This window comes from Microtus ochrogaster, unplaced genomic scaffold, assembly GCF_000317375.1.
Source record: "Microtus ochrogaster isolate Prairie Vole_2 unplaced genomic scaffold, MicOch1.0 UNK40, whole genome shotgun sequence".
NCBI classification, from domain to species: domain Eukaryota; kingdom Metazoa; phylum Chordata; class Mammalia; order Rodentia; family Cricetidae; genus Microtus; species Microtus ochrogaster.
The window spans coordinates 1191640-1216062 of NW_004949138.1; the positions used below are offsets into that span (position 1 = coordinate 1191640).

The following is a 24423-nucleotide window of genomic DNA, read 5'->3' on the forward strand; positions in this document are numbered from 1 at the left end:
GGACGGGAAGTATGGCTTTACACAGAAGGGAAGGGAACAGGATAGACACCGGCTAGGCAGCATAGGGCTGCATCAAAGGCATGGACTCCAGGGTGGACAGGGTAGTTAGGGAGGAGAAGCTGCCTATCAAAGGGGACACTTGATTTGCTCGGTCAGCATTAAGGGAGATTACTGCTGGGGCAGAAGACTAGTCCAGTAGAAAAGGGAGAGGAAGTGAAGATAAAGATGAAAACTGGGGCAGAGGGTAGGAATAACGGAGCACACAGACATCTCTTGGTCCACACTTGTCATCCACAATGACCAGTGTAAAATCTACCCAGCAACAGAAACATAAACTCTGGCTGGAAAGTCAGCTTGATGGATAAGGCTTTGGTCTTTATGATTAACCAGGGTCCAAGTTACTTAGTTTCTTTAATCAAAATTACTAAAATAAAATTATTCTGCATAGGCTATTACCCTTCCCCCAATCTCCAAACATAGAAACAAAAAAATTAATTGCCAGCCAGAAAGAACGAAGGCAATTTAGGCAGTAACAGCTTGGCGTGGACTACACTGGATTTCCTAAGAGCATTTGTTTGTGTGTCTAGAGTTTACATACAGCCTTTAGTTCCTTGACTTTCCTGAAGTAATTGATTTTTACCTAATCTGCATTTGATTTAGAGCACCAAACACCAGTGAAGCCAAGCTACAGCCATGACAAGGAGCACTCTTGCTGGTGCTGGACACCCTTGCTCCACACCTCCAAATGTGGTGCACGGTCCCCTCTTAAGGGAGCTGCCTCCCATGTTCCTTTTTAATTTGTGTTTTCTCTTTTCCTAGCCTCTCCCAAACCTGGGACTTTCCGCGCTGCTCTGATTCTGGCCATCACTGTTCCTGCACCCATGAATCCAAGCCCATTCTTCAACCTCTGCCTGGATGGACCCTGACAAGCTGCTGCATAAAGCAGGGGGGCTTTCCCTCATCCCTAACAAGTCTCAGATGAATATGCCACCAAAACAGCACTTGCCTGCAAAACAAAGCCTTCCCATTACTTGACCCCTTAGTGCTTCTGTGATTTATTCTTGTTAAACCCTCTTTGGGCAGTACTATCCATTAAAATAGCGTCTCGTTCACACTGAACGCCTGTCTCAGTCTCAGATACACAGAACTGGTTCTACACTGGGCATTAAACGTAATGTTCCTTAAGCTGTTTAACTTCCTGAAGAAATTCAGAGCCTCAGATGCGAAACGACTTGTTTGGAAACACACAGCACATTTATTTATAGGGTAACTGGGCCACAGCTCTTCAAGACTCAAGGTTTCCTCTGAAAGATGAAGTTCATGTTTCAGGTGTTTCATCAATCAGCTGTGCATCTGCCAGCAGCTACTATACCCTTTCCCCATCAGAAGAGTTAATCAGGAGACAGAGCTCAGAAGCCAAGTGTGAGCTACACTGTCATGATACCAAATGAGGGAGTTAAGTCCTAAAGAAGGTAAGAGAACACTAGGGGAACCTATTTTCTCATGTGGGTCTGAAGCCCTAAAGCAGGGCACCTCAGCAGGGCTTAGGATGGTAGACTGAGTCAGAGCAGCATGAAGACTGTCATGGCCACAAATTCTTTATCTGTAGCTTGGTTTTTGTTAGTGTTTGTTTTGAGACAGGATTTCTCTGTGTAGTTCTGGCTGTTCTGGAACTCGCTCTGTAGAGCAGCCGAGGCTGCCCTTGAACTCACAGATCTGCCTGCCTCTGCTCCCGTGCTCGCTACCACTGCCTAGCTATCTGTGCCCTGTTAACACACACATGGAAACTACGCTTATATCAAACAGAACCCAGTAAGATCACAAAAAAAAAACTAATAGATTTTCCTTAAAGAGTGGGATCTGGTAGCCTAATATGATGGGAAAAGCTATTCTTCCCTTATAATCAGAATTCTGAATATTCCCCAACTTGCACGCTACTGGTTCCTAACTGTATCTGTCAGCTCTGAGTCTGTCCTTCGGGTTTTGTTTTGTATCAACAAGTGTTTTAAGCACAAAGTGTTCCAACACACTGGTTAAGTCTGCAAATGTGAAAAACTAGGGGAGGAGATTTCACAGTGGAGTAAGATCTTTTATTTGCAAAGAGCTACTGCAGGATTCCACTGAATGGAGACCCTGCCGGGGACTGTGAAACGTGCAGCAGCTGTGTGAAGACTTCTGGGCTATCACAGACGGTATCGATGAGGTTCCAAGTTTCATTCGCCCCAACTTTGATTCAGTAACAAGGCCTTCTCGGGACCTGAAATTACAGGTAGACTGCAGTAGGGCTGAGTTCATTCACCTACTGGAAGAGGAACTCTTGTGCCAAGAAGGATTCTGAGTGACATCTAGACTTAGGAGGACAGTGTTGTGATGGTAGGTTCATGGAAGATGGAGGCTGAATGCAATCTTCCATAATAACACCTTTGAAACAACAGGGCAGACTGCGGAACCAAAGACAAGAAAAACTAATGAATCTACAAAGATAGATGAAGGGTACACAAAGGAGGGAAAAAGCCCAAACTAACTGTGAATGAACATCTTAGCAGCTGAACTAGAGCCTCACAGGCAGACCCTACATGAGTGACTAACCTCCCCTTTAGCATGACACTCAGGACAAAAGAACATGGGAATCAGCAAGAAATGTTAGGTTTCAGAGCTGGAGACATTATCAGAGCAAACAGAAAACACCCAACAGCCAGGTTAGGATGGAAGGTCGTTCCAGTGATCTAAGACAACTTCACAGAGGGAAGGAGCGATGTAGAGATGGGGAAAGTGTTCGCAGACGGGGCCAAAGCCAGAGGAAACCCTGCTAACAGCAGCAAGCAAAAGAATGAAGAGTGCATCCGGAAGGGAACGACAGTTGTGTCTGTGCTACTTGGGTTTCTTCCTACTCCGTGAGCGCTCCTCTCCCTCCAGCTCTGACTTCTATGGAGTTTCTACACTTACAGGGATTCTCCTGACCTGGTGGTAATTCTGGCATGCCTGCACCTTCCTGCAGGGCTCTCTGGTGTTCTAATGCAGACACTACCATTTTCTAACTCTATCTTTCAAAATGACTGTATGTTAACAAATATCGAGGAAAGACATTTCCTGGCTGAGCCCATAATGTTTGGGAATTGTCTGATATCTGACCATAGAGGCTAGAGTGACAACTTACTAACTACAAAAACAACAATGAAAGCTATTTTTGGAAAATTACATTTACTCAATCTTAGAAACTTGTTCAAAATTTTCATTTAAAAAGGGTTAACTCTTTTAAAAAGGCATAACGTCAAAGGACTATTCCATGCCCACAGAGCAAAAGAAGAAATATTTGAAAACACAGTGCCCAGATCCACTAGAGACCACATATTTTTCCCATTTAAGTTTTGGTCAAAGTGGAAAACTGGAATCTGATAAGGCTTTGATAAATAATCTGGAAAAAAAAACGAACTAGGTAACTTCTCCATCTTCCTAAACACTTAACTTCTTTGTATTACATTTTATTTTTATTTAAGGATATTTTACGCACATATACATACCCCAACCCTTAGAAAAAAAGAAGGCTGAAATTTTAGTTACACCACATGTGGTTTTCATCTGTGAAAAATGAACAAGCTGTTTGTGGTTAAACTGTCTAATCGCCTGTTATCAATCTAGCACTGCATTCAAGATTTACAGGGTACATCAGCTTCCGTGCCACATTAGCTGGGAGGGGGAGAAAGGAGGAGGAGAGAGTTTATCCTGCGGAATAATATTTCCAATGCAGCCACACTCGCACTACATCTGGTTGTGCTGGTAGCGGCAGTTAAATTGAAATATTTCACAGCGTGTGTCAGAAACATGCAGAATGGTAATTATGACAGATCTGATTAAGCCCGAGTACCACAAGCTCCCTGGCCAGCGCTGGTTCTGCAGGTGTGACCTTGTGCATGCCTGCGTGTGTAAATAAAATTAATTACAAGCGAGAGGGTGAAGGCTTCGGTGACATCACAAAGCGGAGGAACTCCCGAGGGGGAGACCTAATGGAATATTTTCCCTCAGTCTAATAATACAGTTCATATTGACTTGAGGTAATTAGTGGGATCATTAAAGCAGTTTTCCCGGCGTATTTGGCTGCCTGATCAGATTAGTGAAAATGTTCTTCAGAACAAGCCCTGTGTGGTCTGCCAGAGAGGAGGAAATAAGGAACAACAAAGCATATTTGGGAGTGATAGGCAGTGCTGGACTTTCATGCCAGGAAAACGTCCCTCCTCTCTGGAGTCTGCAGACCCAATGTCTTGTCCACTCTGTTTCCTCTCATGTGTTCTTGCCCCCATTCGGATTCTCTCCATTTCCTCTCTCCCCTTGCTACCTCAGACCACTCCATCACTAAAACCCATCCTCAGTTCCCCAGCAAATCTCTCCTAAACAAGGCAATTTTAAAACCAGGGGAAAGTGTCTGAAGTGAGCGTTTTACTATTAGCTGACAATATGGGGCCACTGGGAAAGGCCACACACACATACACAAGCATAAAGAAGCACATGCAACAGGGAAAACTGTCACTTAAAGTCACCTGCTAAACAAAAGATTCCTCTCTTATGTAACACTGAACGTAGCCAATATTCCTATGTGAATGTCAAAACGGGCTCCATGTAGGACAAAGTTGGGTCGTCCGTTCTCTTCCATTTGAACAGATCGCGAAGCCTCGTCAAGAAAAGGGCCATTTATTTGAAAATACTCTACTGAGCACGCTCTACCTTGCTCCTGGAGCACGCCAAGCGCTGTCACAGATGGCGGGCTCTGACAGTTCCCATCCGTAGTGTCGATGCGCGACAGTTCAGCACAAGATCAGTGACATTCTGTCTCATTAGAACCACGCTAATTATCACAGCCAGTTCCAGGGAAACCATGTGTTGCGATGGTCAATTTGAAGGAGTCTGTGCATCAACAAACTGGTAATAAGGATCAGACACCTTATTATAGGACAGCATGCTGCCTATGATCTGATTTACGGAATCAGAGGCACTGGGGCGGCCGAGGAGGCTGGCAGTTTATGAAACAGTGTGTTTAAACCCAATTTCTGAAGTGTACTGCTTGAGAAGGGAACTGTTTGAAAACAACACAAAAGCAGCTGGAATTCTTAAATCAAAAAAAAAAAAATCAAGAGAATAGATTATTTTTTTATTAACCTATAATAGAAGCAGATTAAGACTTAGGGAGAAAAACAACTTCATCAATTTGACAATCAGAAATCAACTCTATGAATGGTTTGGAGTTCATATTTTATAAGTTATTCAGCAGCCAATTATAGAAAGGTCTATTCCTACCAATCTTTAAAACACAGACAGTACTTCTTAGTAGGTGATCTCTGATTTTGTGTCATTTTACCACGCAAAAGAATTGACTTCTATAAGATATTTGGAACAAGTTCTTTACAAACTGTTAAGCCCCGGAGGCAGGAGAGTGGATGGGGCTGTTTTCTCTGGTCAGGCCTCTGCCCATCCACCTTTGCTGGTGGGAAAATCAGAAGTGTATTTTCCCTATTGTCATTCTGCATAAACTCACTTTTACTGCACATTTATTTCATGAGGCCTTTATTTTCAGTCCTCATGTGAGGGGAAAAAGCTAACGCTAAAATAAAACCTACATTCATTATGTAAAACATAAAAGATGACTGAGACCCCCGAGAAAAAGCTCACTGAAAACATCACACCCGTATTACATTCTGTGTGCAGTTTAACTGGATGACATCAGGTTTGCAGACGAATGCTCGCCCTGAGCTAACTTTCCCTCGCTTTTGTGATGGTGTTCATCTTGAGGAGCTGACCTGACTGATGCCCGAATACCAAAGAGCTTCTGAGTCAGGACCCCCCCAGGTTCTCCGACCACACTTTGTGGCGGTCAGGAGCCCCCCCGCAGGTTCTCTGACCACACTTTGTGGCGGTCAGGAGCCCCCCCCCCAGGTTCTCCGACCACACTTTGTGGCGGTTAGGAGCCACCCCCCAGATTCTCCGACCACAGTTTGTGGCGTCTGCTACCATTTTAGGATAAAAGGTGGCCTGTGGTTAGAGAAGATTCTAAAAATATTCAAGCTTTGTAATGGGATAAACCACTGTTGCACGGTCACACACAGTGGCCGTTCTCACTTCCTCTCAAAGACCCTCTTTACAGAGCTGGCCCAGTACTCACAAAAGTCCTTTTCTCTGAATTATACCCAAAGTTTCTAAAAGTGGGGAAACTGAGCTTAATGACTTGTGACTGTATTTGTAACCATTAAACTTACTATGCTGGTTGCAAAAAAAAATAATATATTTATGACTTTCAGTTAATCAACTTCAGAAGATAAAAAGTGAGATTTTTAAATCATTTGAAAATACTAACAAGAGAGCCAAAGGTCTTTTGCTTGACTTCTGCAGGAACAGTACTTAAGTGGTCAGATATCCCTTTATATAATGTTTTAGCCAGAAAATGGGCAAGCACACACTTTTCTTAATAATGCTGGACCTGGAAGAACAAGCCTTATGCTTAGCAAAGCATGTGCTTGTTTCAGAGCACAGAAAGCTAACTTTATTCAGATCCACAAATTTAACTAGTCCTGTTTTTACATTGCCTGGCATATGTGATGGACTGCCATGCTGACCAGGGTGGTAGGTACGTCAACCATTGATTCCAATAGGCTGGTTAAGTATTCAACTAGAAGCGGCAGTGTTCTGGAAAAGTATAGCAAATGTAATCTCAGTACTAACACCCATGACATTTCCAGCAGTTGCTGCCAACAACACTCTCAAGAAGAGACCAAGGAACCAACCCCTCCTTTCCAGTCAAGAATCTAGGACAGGGGCTTTGTCAAGCACATGCTAGACTTGACCTAAGAGATGGGAGCTGCAGGGTTAGGTATGCCCTGTGCCTCTTCCTCCTTGGTTCTCATTAACCCTTCTCTTGCCCTTCCTCCTTCAGACAAGGAGACCCCAAGAAACCTGAGCTGCCCATGACCAGGGTGTGGCTCCACCCAGCTGGAAAGAAATGGCTCCCACCAAGGACCCTCTGCACATCTAAGAGATGGGCTCGGATGACACAGCACAGGGATCTCACCGACTGCTCCTGAGAGACGTGGCCCAAGAAATAAGAGAAACTGTGGCTCGCATGCTTGCGAGACCCCAAGTGCCTTAAATAAGAATCTGCACAGGTAAAATCGTGCCACGGCAAAGTCTGTGACAGGAACATTCTCAAAGAATGAATTAGCACCCAGCCTCCACCCAGAGCAGCTCTGCCTGAACAACACTGAAGGTGCCTTCCCTAATATGCTAGGATACAGTGTAACAGTTTCCCTGGTTTATTTCTAGCTCTACTACTATAAATTCTTTTACACACTACATTTTTAGCCCTAGTTCTAGCCCTCCTGATTTGTGGCAGTTTGATTGTATTAGACATCCCAACTACAAGTCAAGGACTACGGAAGACCCAAGCCCCTCTCATTCATAACACAGGCCTACATTTCAGACAAAAGTGTTTGAAATTGTTAGAAGAAGAAACAAAAAGGTCTTTAAATTATCTGGTCCATTCTACAAGTCATACTATTTTTAAGTTAAAATCCTCTCTTTGTGTATTTAAAAAATAAAAATAAATTCAACTTATTAATACAGCTCAAACCACGGTGACCAGTCCTCTCCCTGTGGAGTTTGAAGAAGATCACGCTGCAAGCATGTCCAGTCTGACGTAACTGCATAGCTCCCTGCCACACCTAGGAATACCCTGAGCTGTGAAGCAAGCAGGAGGAACCATTTCCTGGCGAGGATGGAGACAGCAGAAGCCCCTGACTCTGCCCATGCAGCTGGGTCTGCAGGCTCCACTCCACAAACACAAAATCAATGTAAAAATTACATGGACAAGGCAAGGCCTTTGGCGCTGTTACGTCCCCTCGCTGGACACACACCTGAAGTCTCAGAGCTCTCCTGGGGTTTCTGTGGAATAAAATTAGAGTCTAACATCTGCCACTATTAAGGAGAAACTCCACTTCCATCTCCCACATGAAAACACCGAAGCCAACGAGCAGCAGCCGAGCCTTGACATGGTAATGGTTATTATCCAAATCAGCTATTTTTTCTTAAACAGTAAAATTAGCAAATCCTGCTTCCATAATAATTTGAGGGTTATCAGAGTAAATATTTGATAAAATTCCAATTTGACTCACCTGGAAAAACTGCTGCTTATCTGAACATCCCGAAAAGAAAAAGTGCGTTCCTGTAGTCATTTGCATCAGGTTCAGGAACATCATCTTTTGAGTAGGCAGTAGCAGCTTTTCTAACCGAGCACAAAAAAGTAACCTACCTTCAGTGCTCACCTGCATATTTCATTTAGACATTTCTTTTCGGGTTAAAACAACTGCATTTCTATTACTCATCAAAGAAATGAGCTGATTTAGTCCTGGTCAAAAGGCAGAATCAACACAGGGAGGCTCCTCGTAGACAAAGCGCTCTGTGCACTTGGCACTGGAGAGCATGCTCTCCTTTCACAATGGAAGGTAGTCCAAATACATAAATATAGGATAGATAAGTCACTCTTCTGCATGGGAAGGGCTGAATGTCTTACTGAGGGCATTAGAAATGCCATCCCTTTGTGCATCTGTAACATAAAGGCTTATACGAACACATTGCATTTTATACACACCCCACCCGGAGGAACAGTATTTCCTTCTGAAGAGTCCTGATCACAATTATCTCAGAAGTTACAAAATTCACCATGTAAAGGTCAGTGTTGAAGACTTTGCATTAGCTTTTCTGTTTCCTTTGAGAGCAAAAGAACAAAGCCTAAATAAACTCAGCAGCCGCCCTTATTGGCCAGATGTCCTGTTATGACACAGACAGTCTCCGGACCTTCATTCCTAAGGAGCCCTTGCATTCTGCATGTGTCTTCACAAAGAGAGCAGTGTAACATCTAAACTGAGTAACCAAGAAAAATTACAAAATGTTGTCGGAGTAGAAGACATTAGTGACCAGAATAGCTGTTCAAGAGAAGAGAGTCACATGGTCACTTGGCTGCAGCCTCTACCTGGCTTCCTGAAGTTTCTTCAGCCACTAATAGGAAGAGTGGAAGTCTGGGGTATTCTTGAGACACTGTGAGACAGGAAACACTTAGAAGCTGTTCACCGCCATTGCAGAAATGTACACTTGAGGCAATGATGATTAAGATGCTTAAAAACACCACAGCACACCAAACAGACTCAAGGAGCCCAAGTGGTTCCTAAATCAGTAACTCAGCCCAAACGTGGGGAATCTCTACCGTCACCTAAGCAAGAGTCAAGCCACAGGTGGCAGGCACTTAGCAGAAGGCAACTGGGAGGGGTGGAGGTAGCACATGCAGGTAAATGACAGGTGACAAGCAACATGAGACGCACGGAAAAGCTTTAATATTAATTTTTGTTTGTTTTGTTTCATGGATGACCTGACTATAATAATGTGTGTCTAGCTCCTCCATTTTGGAGATTTGGAGAAAGTGCTTGGCCTTTGTAGGAAGACAGTTTATTATGTAATTGGACAGGCCAGGGTGGGGTGGGGGATGCAGGATCAGAAAGAAAGGCAAAATAATATGTATTTAAATAAGAGGTCCTCATCATAATTAGACTAAGTAGTCAAAACAAGAATGTGCCGGGTGGGTGGGGTGGAGTGAGACAGGACATTTCTCCGTAAAGCGTAGTCTTGGCATGTAAATGAAGACATCTGAAGGAACACACAGGTTTGAAGCAGTTCTAACATTCTATCATAATTAGAAACATTTCAAGAGCCCTGTAATTTCCAATCAAAATTACAGTAATTTCCGATATGCAAGCCATGATTCATGACAGAATTTTACATTCCACGAGAGATGACGGTGGCCTGATGCGTGACACGCTGGGTACAGCGCTAACATAAACAACTCCGTTAATGTTTAAACAGTACTTGATGTTTAGAATCTCACAATAAAAGAAACATATTATTGTAGAAATTATCACTTTGACAGTGATTGAAGGGTAAGGCAGGCATGCGGCCTATAAAGCTATAATTTTTTACAGTCCACAGCTTGAGTTTAATCATTTCTATATAACATTTCCAAGATATCCCTTAAGTATTCATCCGGCCTACAACTTAAACAGGAGCAACATGTTTCTGAAGTAAAACCCCAATTAAGAACCATTATTAACGCAGACCGAGTAAAAGTTTAGGAAAAGCCAGAAAGTATTATCCTATAAATTTCATGTTGTGAGTACTCCCAGAATTGTGTATTCTATCACAAACCAACATCATCAGAATGTTAAATAAAAGGTCATCTAACGATTATGAAAAGAGAACTGTGTAATATTTCAAGTTATTAAAATCTTGCCCAAGCCCTTGTGTCCTATCACAGTGTTACCAAGTCCTTTTGTGAAAGGGAAGAGAATGCTGTGTTCTAAGCTTCTAAACCTATTCATGGCTCTGGTAAACGGCTAACAGACAACTGTGAGTCTATTCTAAAGGGGACTCTAGTAAACAGTTACCAACATAGCAGAGTCTGATTTAAACAAGAGATCTGGGAATGGGCTCTATGATCTAGCTATTGCTTTTAAATTTGCTTTGAAGAGGTCTGGGACTTCCAGTTTAACTCCATGAAGTCATCAGAGTTGGCCAAGTTTCCTGAGTGTAGCGTAGTTCAATCTGTCTTCTGCACAACTACAGAAAAACGGAAATCACTAATATGCTCGAACGTATGTGGTTGTTTTAAAAGCTCCTGCACCACGGTAGGTAGACTAGCGGCACAGGAAGCTGTAGATTCTTTTAGACTAAAACTGAAGGGCGAATGAGTAATGAGACAGCAATAAGGTACATGTTCTCTTATGAAGCAGCCTAGTAAGATGTACCCCCGAGAATCCACTTCTGCACAACTATTAACCACCTCAGAGCCCCCTGAGAAACCCTTGGTCTAGGAGCAGCTGCTGGGGGCCAACCCCCGCCATCCCAACACTGCTGCTCAACAGAGTTCTTCACACAGTCCTGGAGGTGGCAAGTCGTAGACTGTGCCACAGGCATGGCAGATCAACACTCATGCCTGATAGTGGTACTGACCTGGCTTTTTGTGGCAGCAACCTTTGCAAAGAGTGCTTGGGACACTTTAGCACGCTTCATTTCCTGCTGAATCTCGTCATAAATGGAGGCATTGATGTTCATAGTATTGTTCTCTGGTTTCCCATTCCTCTCAGTGGCAAGAGTCGCTGTTTTCACCTACAAAACATTTTGAACATGGCTGTCATTTTTCATTAGCCAAATTGATTCAAAGCTATTCAGACTGGGCATCCAAGCTGGGCACCGTGACTCCTTTTATGATCAAGGTGATCAACAGTGTGGTCATTCAACATTAGTTATTGCCCTGAGATCAGATTGCTTAAGTTAAGGACGTCACACTGTCACAGGTGATTGCATCTGTAATGTGATGGCAACTGCCAGATGACAGGAAAAATAATGCCATAAAGTAAGTTTTCTGGAAAAGAGAGGAGCTTCAAGGACTTGAAAATGCTGAACTCTCTCCCAATTGCCTCCCATTTCAGCCCCTAACAATGGAAATCCACAATCAGAACCATAATGCACACTGTTGTCCTCGCTGGGTGCCCAGGGCTAATGGACAGTTACCTCCCCAATAGCTGTTAGATACCATGGCCTTTCTCATTTCAGACTTTTTAAAAATGCCTTTCTCTCTTATGTTTCATTTTAAAATCTTCCATAATAAAGCCATTTCCAGAACTGCATATTTAAATCTTCTGCCCGTTCATGAACAGGTAGAAAGCCTTTGGCTCAATTATTATAAAGGCTGCTTGAATTCCGCACGTGATATCCAAGCTGCCCTGTCTGGTTATTTCACCTTTTCCTGGCATTGTGCTGCGGAACGAATTCCTTTGGACTTACAGAACTAGACAAGAAGAAAATGTTTCTTAAAATGTAGTTACATTTCTGTAAGTTATACAAAATATATCATTACAAGTCTATTCAAAATATATAATTACTCAAAAATTTGTACCAAGCCTTTGATAATGGAGGTAAGCAGGAATAACTCGAAAAATGTTCTCCACCAACAAAGACTGGGGTTTGGAAAACAAACTTCTGCCTTAAAAGCTGATACTATCATTTTTAATTCCAATTATAATTTTTATCATGCAGTTATATAAAACAGACTTGGACATCTTCTTATGAACAACAAGGGGAATTATTTTTCCTAGGAAACTGGCAAAAATGTGATTGAAAACTTAGTTTGGAGGCAGGGCCACGCTTCTCAGCCAAGGAAAATCAGGAGTTCACTACTAGGGCCCTCCATGGAGACCACGGTTTCTCTAGAGAGTTATCGTCTTGCAAATAAAGTTTGAATAACAGAAAAATAAAGCATGTTAGGATAAATGCACAGATAATACAAGTCAAACTGTGGTGTTCCATATTAACTAAACTCTCTTCCCAAAAACACAGGGCATGAAAGTGAGCAGAGACCACTTTAGAAGGAGATTAAAGAAAATACAGGCCCCGTGAAATGTACTTTTCCAGTCCTTGGAACTTCTAGTTGGACGCAGTTGTTTTCACCAGAATTACCTCCTGGAGACAGGTACACAGTAAGACCCCCTCCTCCATCTCAGCCCCAGCAGCAGAAGGAAAGCATCCTATGGGGCTGTACAATGCTCAGAGTGGCTAAAACCATCACCTGTTCTCCAAGAGATCTCTGGGGCTCCTTTTCCAGCTTTGGGTCTATACCAGCAAGGGGTACATTAAGATTGGAGGTCACTAGGAACCCACAGGGCTGTGAAGCCCTAATCTGCTAAACATCACTTTAGGGGCAGAAGAGTCAACAGATTACGAGGCCTACAAAGTTGCTTTACTGAGATTTGAAACTTTGGTCTGGGGTGGTCTAGCTCCGTGGCAGAGGGATAGATCTGATCACCCCATGGGGTCCCTTCTAATACCTATTTTTCTCACTGCTTAAATGAAAGAAAAAGCCATTTCAATTGCTTTGAAAATGGAATGTTATGGAAATGGAGGCTCCAAAGTCCATCACACTAGAAGAAGAAACAGTTCTATGGTAGCAAAGTGAGTAGCAACTGGAACAGCTCTGGTTTAAAAACTTGGGATTTCATCTGGTCTTTCAATTTTCACTCTTTTGTAAAAGTTAAATCGGAGAGTTTAAGTTTCTGTGATTCTGTTTCTAAAATTTTCGTTAGGTTTTCTATAAAGCAATTACAACTTGAACCAAGAAGCAAGAATCCTAAATAACAAAAACCAACCAAATACTCATTTCCTCGTTGGGGTGGGTGGGAGGAGAAAAGCAGCACTAAAAGAAGCATAGAGAAAATGTCTAAAAACATGGGTAGTGCCTGGCTGCATTACTCAGTCAAAAGGTATTTAACAAAGCTCTTCGTGCTGGCCCAGATAGGCATCTTATCAGAGATAAGCCATTCGAATTCTAGAACCACATTTTTTCCTAAACACAAGTTATTGCTTAAGGGGAACTGACTTGGGCAGCTTTTCAAAATATGAAAGCTGAATTTTTCCCCAGGTAAAAAATGGAAACAAAAATCTTTTCTACTCCACTCTACTAAGTACTATTTTTGCTTAGTACAAAAAAAAAAATCTTCTTTAATCCTGGTTTAGCTTTTAATATTATATCATCCATTAAAATTCATAAAGTAGTTCATCCCAGGCAAAACAAACTACTCTTCACTCTTCCCCACAAATAGCACAGGAGGTGAAATAAATGCAGTTGCAATCGGAATAGCTTTTATCAAGGTAGGGCGCACTACTCCGTTATTACAGTGGCGCCAGGGAGTAGTCAGGAATGGGAGCTTCATCCACCCTCCCACGTAGGGGACAGGCGGCTGCACTGGGGCTGCTCTTCCTTTCACTAACGTTGTGCAGTGACATGAAAATTCTGATTCGCTTCTTCACTGCTGAATGCATCATACTCTTGGGTTTATAAGACTAACACCCTTTGGTCTGGGTGGGTGAGTGAGCAGTCCCTGATGCCGGAGATGCTCCTGTAAGATAGGACTCTTACTACACAAAGTTAAAGTGTTATGCTGTTTTATGAAAACAGAGACTGATATTTGTTGGCTGGTTTATGTGTGAATGTATACCCTCTGAACCACAGCAGGTGTCATGATCTACCTTAAAGCTGGAAACACGGTTATACAGAGGTTAAGTAACTTGCCTCCTGCTCCAGGCTAAGCTCTGAACTTGAGTTTGCTGAAATCTGGACTTAGTCTCAAAGACCAGGGAGTTTTGCGGCACATGTTCTTCTGTAGGGTCTTGTTACTCAGAAAACTTCTCAGAGATCAAGACATGCTGGGCGTGCGTTCAGAAACCCTTTACTGAGTCTAGGTCACTTAACTGTAAGGTTTAGAAGCTAAAGGTTTTATAATAAATATAAAACATCTAATCCAAATTTATTTTCCAAGGTATGCCTATTTCTCTTCTAAATAATTTTGTGGGCATATTTATGGGTGACGGACAACAGTCCTATATAACACTGCCTTCAGTGTCATGGCTTGAACATTTTAGACTTGTCTTTTTTTCGTAAGAACAATATTACTTTCCAGATCTAGACCTGAAAACGTCTTACCCTTACAAGACGACCATTAAATGGGGCAGTGTCCCCAAGAACGTTAATGTTTTCTCAGGAATCCACAAGTAACCGTTCTTCTCATGTACTGAGTCCATGCCTAAAACTGGACCCGAAGCCAAGATTTGTTGTGAAAAGACAGAACAATACAGGAATAATTATATATTCCTTATATGGACTTGGTACATTTTCTAATACATTTCTGAGAAACATCACACCTCACTTGGAAAGAAGCGAAAGAATCTCAGGAAGAGATACAAACTCTGTATAAGTCACTCAAAAATCACAACTTGTCAAACAGTTCTTATAGAAGTTAAAACTGGAAAAGTAACTCTAGAAGTCAACATGCATTAAAAACACACAAACAGCACAAGAAGTTAGAGGGCTTAGTTTAGCTATCTGTCCTGCAGGACAAATCATCTCCAGGAAATAACCATTAAAATCTATTTATAAAAACCCCTCTATTAAAATCACTAGGCAACTTTGTACAACACAGCCAGAAAACAAATCTATAAGATAGACTAAGATGTATTTTCTTATTATGAATTTTTTTTTTTTGATTTTTCGAGACAGGGTTTCTCCATAGCTTTTTTTGGTCCCTGTCCTGGAACTAGCTCTTCTAGACCAGACTGGCCTCAAACTCAGAGATCCGCCTGCCTCTGCCTCCCAAGTGCTGGGATTAAAGGCGTGCACCACCACTGCCCGGTATTATAGAAGTTTTAAAAGTGAATTTTCTTCAAAAGACCATAAGTATAATTGTGCCAAGTCATTCCAAATAGATCACTTGTCAAACACTTAACCAGACAATAATCGTGAACATTCCTTCTGATCTAACAACACAGATTCCCATTTTCTCTGACTTCCATCCTTTTCCTAAAAACTGTATTTTGATAAAGGAAAATGCAGTGAATTTAATTAGGATTTGGAAGCATTAATTAAGATCTTTTACTCAGTGTTTTAGTTCTTCTCCTAGCAAAAGGTTAATATTAGGATCCAATGAAGTAACGCACGTGAAGGTGCTCAGAACACTGTAAACCATTATCAACTATAAAGGTATTTTTCCTTTTTCAGTTATAGCATGGAACTTATGAAAATCTGCTTCTGACAGGTTTGGCCTGGGCCCAGTAGAGGACAATGGCCATTCATGGTTGCCTCTACTGGATTACCCAAGAGAGGTCTGAACTAGGGGCATAGCACCATGGCTAGGTCAGCCTTGAGCTTTGTTGCTTCTTGTGGCTAAGCTGTCTCCCGGTAAGGAATGTGTAGGACATCTTTCTGGAGACTATCCAAGGAAGTTCCATGTAAAAGATGACTTCAAATCTAAGTCCCTATTCAATAGTTTAGCTCCTCGGTCTAGGATGCCCCAGGAACCCTATAAAATCTTCCCAAAATGTGAGCTACATACTATAGGAGCTGAACAGATTCCAGTCTCCCAGGTTTAGAATTGTCTTGGGTGCCCCATTAGTCACCAAAGACCTCTCTTCTTTTCACCTCTGATGGGAGTTTTTTGCTCTTTTGTTTGTTTGTTTTTGTTTTGCTTTCAGAAAGAATCAGAGTTCAAGCACAAACCCAAGATTTGTCTAAAAAGAAGTTTCAAATCTCTATTTTACAAAAAATAAAATGAATGGTGATTTCACAAAGTTTTCACTGGTGATATACGAGACAGAAGACAGTTTTGCAGGCTTCTCTGTGGTGTTTTCCACCTTTTCTTGCCAGTCTAGTTACCTGGGTAAGCATATGAACCTCTCTTGGAGGTTCCATTTTAACTTCAACTGTTGATTCCAAACAGTTCTAACTTTCCAAGCTTGACAGCATGCTTTCCTCAATCTACTCACTTTGCAGTCAGATAAACAGGTCATTTTTTTTTTTCTTTTGGTTTTTCCAGACAGGGTTTCTCTGTAGCTTTGGAGCCTGTCCTGGAACTCCCTTTGTAGACCAGGCTGGTCTTGAACTCACAGAGATCAGCCTGCCTCTGCCTCCCGAGTGCTGGGATTAAAGGCGTGTGCCACCATCGCCCGGCAAACAGGTCATTTTTTAAAATTTAATGTGTTGCTTAAAGGGTAAAAGTAACCAACTGACAGCGAGCACTGTTCTAACACTAAGGAAAAAGTAAGACACACAGACACTCATCTCTGGATTTGGTTAGACAGTCAATAAAAGCACACTAGGAAGAAACTGGAAGCATCTCACCGAGGAGTTACAGTGCCTACCCACTTCATATGTTCACCACTGGTCAACACTCTGACTACCAGCTTGGTTAGTCTTAACCCCCTTTGAGAACAAACAATACAGTGAAGGGTGTCTCAACCAGGAAACCTGAGAACTCAGGATAAAGTAAATGACATGTGTTTTCTATCCTCACACAGCACCGCATACGGTGCCTCTATAAATACACACACAGGAAAGTACTGAATAGTATCTTAAGGGTGTACGAAAAGAAATATCACTAAAGAACTAATACAACCTTGGCTCAGAAAACACTCAATGAATAAGGATTAGTGTGATCATATTTAGAAAATAAAATTTCCCAAATTTTACAACATGAAAGCTGTTTCAGCACTCAATTAAATAACTGGGCATACTGAAAAGAGAAGATGGCCAGTGCTAAGTCATACTGTTATTTTAAAAAATATTCTAAACACCTCAGAAAAAGAAAGGGTAAAGCCAGGCTAGTGCCCTCAGGTGGACAATCACCACCTGGATGGTTACTATAAAAAAGTAAGGGTATGAACACTGAGAGTTTTAAACTTCTTTATATAATAACCTACACAAGGCATATACATATTTACAGAGTTTCTAAATCTGTATTTTAGGAAGTATTACCAGTCAAACTCAGTAGCTATGAGTAGGCAGGCAGCTTACATATGAACATGGTGACCCTTCTCTCGCAAAACATCGCATCTAACACAGTCTGCTCCTACAGATGTCAAGACAGACTGAGTTCCATTAAAAATGGATTTTAGAAATCATTTCTTTAGACTATCCTGTCACCAGTTCAAGGACCTCAATAAGTAGCTGGAGTCCTCAGCTGGAGGATTCCGGGACAGCTTCACTACGTTCTCACCCCTGGATGGGCTTTTCCTACACCTCTACACTCAACTTCTGTACTCTGAAATACATGGAATTTTTGTTGACTATTGATGAGAAGAAATCATCAAAATCTGATTATGACATTATATTCCATCAAAACTAAATTTGTGTTCCATACTCAACTTTTTAAACAATTTTGGAAGTTTGTACCTGCCACAAACTAAACATGGAAGGAAATATATCTGCTTGTGGATTTGAACTGTCATCTACTGGTTTACACTGAAAGTTCCTGTCTTGACTTCTTGCAGTAGTTACAGGGAGTTGAATTAGGACTGACTTTCAAACAGGAATGCACAATAAAGTTAGCTGGAAGGTAGACTCATTTTTCCTTCCTAAAATATGGAACATTTTGAAGAAAATGAAAATGTGCCCATTTCTGGGAATTCAGAGAGAAATCTTTATCAGTCCCATTTAAAGCTGCCTTCAAGAATTGTATTAAACTTAATTATGAAAGATTACAAACGAGATATGTAATTAGTACCAGCTGCAGTCCGTATTGGAAAGCATAAATATAAATGAAATTATTTATTTTTTATTTACTATTCAAATGGCAGTCCTCAAACTAGTGATAGTAACCAGGCCTTATTATTTCTGTTCTGAAGTGAACAGAATACATCTGTAACAACAATAGCAGAGGTGGCTACGTCACTTCTTCAACCCTCAAGAACCCAAAGACTTGGAACAACACAAGGCAGTTTTTTCCCCCCTAATTAGGAGTGAACTGTTTTCCATCAAAATGAGTGATTTGGGATGAAATTCTCAAGAAAGTCTATGGAACTTTTAAAAATCTGTATCTATTTATCTAATTTCTTGCCGAGAGTAATCATTAACATTTTTCAGGACAGGAGAAAGAACGATGAGGAAGAGAAGGGGCACCTGGGGGGGACGGCTGGGCGGAGTGCTCAGCAGTGGGGCAGGACCCATGGCCGAGGCGGCGTTCAGGCTCCGTTCCCTCTCATCCTGGTATATACGGTCCCTTTCGGCTTCTGGCAACTGTAAGAAGTTCTGCATAGCCCGAAGGTTTACCAGCAGAGACTGGGAAGCAGTCTTGGGGTCCTCTTCCTTTCGGAGGATTTCTGAAAGCAGTCCCTGCAGGGGAGGAAAGACACAGGGTGAGCTTGCTCCTTGCTCTAGCCAGGGTATGGGGAGTGTCCTACGCCCTGCCTTCTTCATGCCCTTTAGAAAGTGAGCGGTCAGAGGCCTCGAGTCTCTATAGGAATATATTAGCTGCAGCTGAAGTGGTGGAGAAGAGAGCCTCAATTGTATCCTTGATTTTATTAAGCATCTGCTTTACATAGAGCAGAAACTGAAATGGCCTAATTGGTCTCCTTCCTTTGAGTAGCTTAACTTGCCGTGAAATCTTTCCCAGAGAGATGGGGGGGGGGAAGTTAAGAATAAGTGAACTCTCCACAGCACAACAGCATTGAACTGGGCAGTTCTCAAGCTGAGACAAAGGCACAGGGCGAACAAGAGCAGACACAACACCTTTTCTAGAGGAGCGAGTCGAATGTGTGAAGAAGGTACCAGAAAAGGAGCTACAAACATCACTCAAGGCCACTAAGGCTTTTGTTTATACAGACAATATTCTGTTATTCCTTAATGTTTAAATAACGAAGTGCCACAGCTAGCCATGTGAATGTGCTGTTTAGAGGAAACAGATAACCACAAGTGATTTGAGAACGTTCTGTTCCATACCAGTAGGTAACAGGTTGAAAAATTAACACAAAACAATCCTGAAATACATAACCGTTCTTCTACACTGTAAAATTCTGTTCCAGAATTTGACATATTGAAAAGAATATCATCAAATCACTTGAAACCAAAGATCACTATTAGTAACAGCAGAAACTTAGAAACTCCTAGAAACTTCTCTTCAGATGTTTCTCTTCCCTCAGCAATGAAGTGTAAAATACTTTTCTTTTTCCTCTGGGAGAATTTGTTTATTAAATGGTTGATTTCCATTTGAACAGTGTGAAGAAGACATACAAGCAAAGGCTGCTCTGAGCACATAAGACTCAATAGCTGTGTCTTCGATTTCAAGCCCATAGTTAACGTGTGGGACACCAAGATGCCCTGCTTCCTTTACCTAGACACATCAGGAGCTCGCGGTAGCACCCATCAAGGCCTCTGCATTACCTGACAACCCGCCTCAACCCAACCCGTGGAAATGGTCAAACATGTAAATTTGAGAGAAGGCAAAACAGACTCGTCAAAGTTTTAATATTTGGGGATTGTTATGGTTTCTTGGAAGTATAAACCTGGTTTCTTCCAAATTTCTCAAGTCAGTGTGCACCACGTTGCCTGATATAGCATGTGGGTACAGATAGGATAAAACACTGTCCCTGTCAAATAAATCACTTGATTTATAAGTTGATGTTTAAGGGGGAAAGAAACCTCCAACAAGCTCTGGGAAATTGAGTCAGTCATAAATAAAGCATCTCTCAACAGGTCGATTGCAACCAAATCTGGACGTTCTATCTGAGCTTTCACAAGAAATGTTAGCTAAGAATTGAGGCCCTTGTCCTTTTGGCCATGATACTAACTAGTACCTGTAACTGTGTCTACTGAGAACAGTGCTCTGTCAGCTGAACTCAGATCCAAACCAGACATTTACACCATTCAGCTTACTTAACTTAGTTAACTGGGCCAACTAATTAGACTATTTCTGATGTGTCTTATAGAAATTAACACACAGATCAGGCACAAAGTCTGTGCCATTGCTCCTGCAAAATATTATATACTTAGAAAACAAACAAACAAACAGCGGCAGCAGAACCTTGGAAGCCAGACATGGGGACATGCCTGCAAACCCATGCCCGGAAGGGTAGACAGCCACAACTACACAGTGACACTGTCTCAGAACACGAATAAATAAAGGAAACAAACAAAAGATGCGGCTGGTAAAGCAATATATAGCAATGCGATAGGGGTGCATAAGCAGAGGGGAACACTGAGTGCAAGCAAAACGTCACAGACTCCTCCGGTGCAACAGGACCTTTTGTCACAGGAGCCCACTGCCTTACGCTGAAGTTGTTGATAAACACGAAGACAATTACGTGGCTATTCACTACAGAAATAATAAAGAAAAGGACATGAGAGTATATTCTAGAGGTCACGAACTATGCCTAACTTTACTACATAATCAAGGCCATGGGCCCTTCCAGGCAAGGCACTTGAGCTTTAGACGTCATTGCCCGGTGCTCTGTAAAACACCAGTCTGCAGGAGCGTACTAACTATTCAGTGTATTAAAAAACCAATCAGGGCAAAAGATACCCTGTATATATTTAGGTTTGTCCTATACCAGAATACTTGAAATAAAATATCTAAATATCTCAAAAAAAAAAAAAAAACACAAAGGAACATCGTCCATCTCTATTAAAGATGCCCCACAGCAGAGAACTACTCTGAGATTAAAAAAAAAACAACAGAAGGCAGGAGCCCCTTCTTTCAAGTCCTGCGAGCAACGCACTAAGGAGAAAACCTGGTGTGAAGTCCAAGCAAACCTGAGTGAGTGCTCCCTCTGAGTAACCCTTTTCAAACTCAGTCATCCCATGGAGGGGATGCAAGTCTCCTCCTGGACTGTGCCGATTCCCGGCAGTGCTCAAAGAGCTGCACAGCAGTCAGTGTGGACAGTCCACTCGTTCAGAACTTTTTTTTTTGGCCCAGAGCTTTCAATGAGGGTAGTGCCCCCTGGTGGAATTGCCTGAAAATATTGTCAGAAACCGTATGATTAGTGTTAATTTTAAAATAACTTAAGAGTAATGTAGAATAATCTGGATGCATATGAGAACCGCTAGAGCCCGGACGCTAGAGTGCAGTTCATGCCCTCTTCAGCCTGCTGAGCAGTGATGAATTCAATAGGGATGTAGTTCCTTTTCCTGTTTTATAAAGGTCAAATATATGCAACCATGCCAGGGAAGGTCAAGCCCACTTGTATTATTTCCTAATGACTGACTAATACAGATATCACTACCAATAACCCATCATAGTAAAGGAACAGAACACAAAGGCCTGCAACATCACAGAATTGGCTCAGGTTCTGAATTAAAGTGCAGCCATTTTGTGTGCCCTAGGTGCTGAATAAACTCACTGATCTTGACTGGGCAAAGTCATCAGTAACCTTGTTTCTAAAAAGAATTCAAAAACTTGTATGGTATGAAAGGGAGTTCCCAACATGTCATGAATATCAATTTTCCTGGAAGTTAGAAGCTGTCCTTCCTTAGGACTTCACATTTCGCAAATGATTAGATGCGTGTCGTACACAAAAAAACATACAATTATTCTGCATTGTCACTGCTTAGTGGTGAAGTGAGAGCTCTGATTTTTTTCAACTAAAGAATTCATTTACTGGTAAATTCCTAAACCTCTCTTTTTCACATTCCAACAAGAGTTATACAAGTTATTACAAGTAAAATTCATTAGTAATTGTAAAAGAAAGAAAAAACCTTCAATAAATATTATCAGCACTTCCAAAAACTCATTATGAATTCTCTAAAACAGCAGATAAGTAAAAGAGACGGCCATTCTGAACAAAAAGCCTGCCTGGCCTCCAGCGTGTCTTCACTTTGAACATAATCACCGATTAAAATAGATTGTATCAGCACCGTGGAACTTCAAAGCCCTCAGAAAGAAAAAAGAAATTATTTGAGGAAGCCTCTCTCCTAAAGAGAAACACAGAATATTCTCCAGGCTGCCTGCCTGTTTGGGGAGTTTCTGATCACATGTCCAGGTGAAAGCCTATTTCCAAACTCCACCTGCTTGTGGACTCATGCCAAGCAAGTTATAAGTAGACACATTCATCTCTGTCCCTTGGTAGGCTCATCAAGAGCTGTCACGTCAGGTAATGGTACCTTTTTACCTTTTAGTCAATAGTGCTATGGACAGTGGACTTTTCTTAAATTACACTGTAGAATTATAGGAACACAGTAGCGATTTTTGTTATACTTAAGCAGGCAAATTTCTCTCCACCACATAATTCACAGAACTCAAATTCAATAAAACATTATATGATGGTCCATTACTGCTTTCAGTTTCGAATAATCCATCTTCATTCCTTATTTTACTGGAAAATAAAATGTGCCGAAGACAGGAGGGAGGAGGAAGAGGGAGAGGCCACTGAGCAGGACCAAAGCTGAACTCTGGGTTTTTTAAGAAATACATTTTCTTGTATCACAACCTTTAGATGACAGTATCCCAGAAAGGTGAACTGGAAAGTGTAAGTACAGATGCACCGGCATTCACTTCTGGGCACAGGTCTCCATTAGAAAGACATCAGCAGATCTCAGTGAGTGAATGGCATGTGCTAAGAGCTACTCTCTTCAGTATTGAGTAAATCATGACCATCACTCAGAAAGGGAAAATTCCCTAAAACAAATAATTCTATAAATTTTACCATAAATTTTCAGAAATGGTAGACTTTTTTAACGTCTATGTTGACAGTCTTGAGAGGATTATCATTTAATTTGGGAAGCCCTTTTAAGATGATGAGGGGATTCTCATGAGTTAAAACAGGAAATCCAGGGCTTAAAGCTACTCAGAGTTGTCAATGATTGAAATAATTCGCCGTTCCTAACCATGCCACCTATCACACCAGTGCTTTACCATGGTCTGAATAGGGCGCAGCACCTCCTCTACCCAAGCAGAACTGTGTCTTTTCATGCACAACTTTGATGGTAACGCCTGAGCCTGGGCTGGAAGCGCTTACTGAAATCAGTGCACCCCGAGCTGTGCGCCGTGGCTGCAGAGCTCCCGGCTACATATGCATCAGCATGTGTATTTTCGTACTCCACGCTCACACCCTACTCTCACTCTGCACCTGCTTTTATTGAAATGCATACACTCTGAAATAAACACACTACATGCATTCATATGAATGTATAATCACTGAACTAAATGCAGCTGCGTGTGGGTGCTTGTATGTGATTTTTAAGTATGACCACTAAAAAATACATACATGCTTTAGTGTGCAAAAGCTGGCTCTCAATGAACATCTAAATATCCACACGAAACAGCCTATATTTAAATAAATAAATGAATAAATAGGCAGTTCTAAACGAGGCCCAGTATCTCCCACTGAGAAATACCAATTACTACTACATAAAGGGTTAAAGTTAAAGCTGTTTATCAACACATATTTCGGGATAGTGATTTTCTTTCTCTAAATTCCCCATTTAAAATGTGGTACCTGGGTGAAAGTATGCCATGTTTCGATGCTCAAAAAACGACCACACTGATCCCCATGTGAACCACAGAGAAGCGCCTTTTTTGCAGACACTAATTCATGGAACAAGAGAAATTCACCACTTACTATAATAAAACCAACAGATAACCAAAAAGGCTCTGTGTGAGAACCCAGGACAGACAGTGGGCATCGCCCAGCCGCAGTGAGGAAGTGTGCGGAGCCCTCCCTCATTCTTCACACTCACAGAACACACAGCCTTGTGCTTTAGCTCACTTTTTCAAGGGCTTATCGGTAAATCTATAGTCTGTGTCTGTGTCAGTGTGGTCTTTGTCTGAAGGCTTTAATTGAATTCAACAAACATTGGCCCAGGACTAAGCATTACGAGTAATTATTGTATTTACAAGTCAGAATTTCTAGAGGGTGGCCTTTGATTCACTGATTTTTTTTTTTTTATTATTGGCCCCAACTGAACTAAACGGTCATATTAAATTAGCTAGCTAATGAGGAACAGTTTTACAGCTGTAAAGACAAGGACTTCATGAAAATACCAAGTTTTAACCTAAGACAATCGAGTGTAAAAATCACTCT

General features: G+C 41.6%; 1 protein-coding gene across 9 annotated transcripts in view; it reads right to left on the reverse strand.

Moving 5' to 3' along the window:
- Window positions 1-24423, reverse strand: part of Satb1 (SATB homeobox 1) — a 93697-nt gene that overhangs the window by 20212 nt on the left and 49062 nt on the right. For all 9 annotated transcript variants that reach the window (XM_026790061.1, XM_005368746.2, XM_026790058.1 and 6 more), the window contains exons 8-9: window positions 18530-18742; window positions 11038-11193 (exon numbers count right to left, since the gene is read on the reverse strand). In XM_026790061.1, coding sequence (XP_026645862.1) covers window positions 11038-11193; window positions 18530-18742 — 369 coding nt within the window. The remainder of the gene's footprint in view (window positions 1-11037; window positions 11194-18529; window positions 18743-24423) is intronic.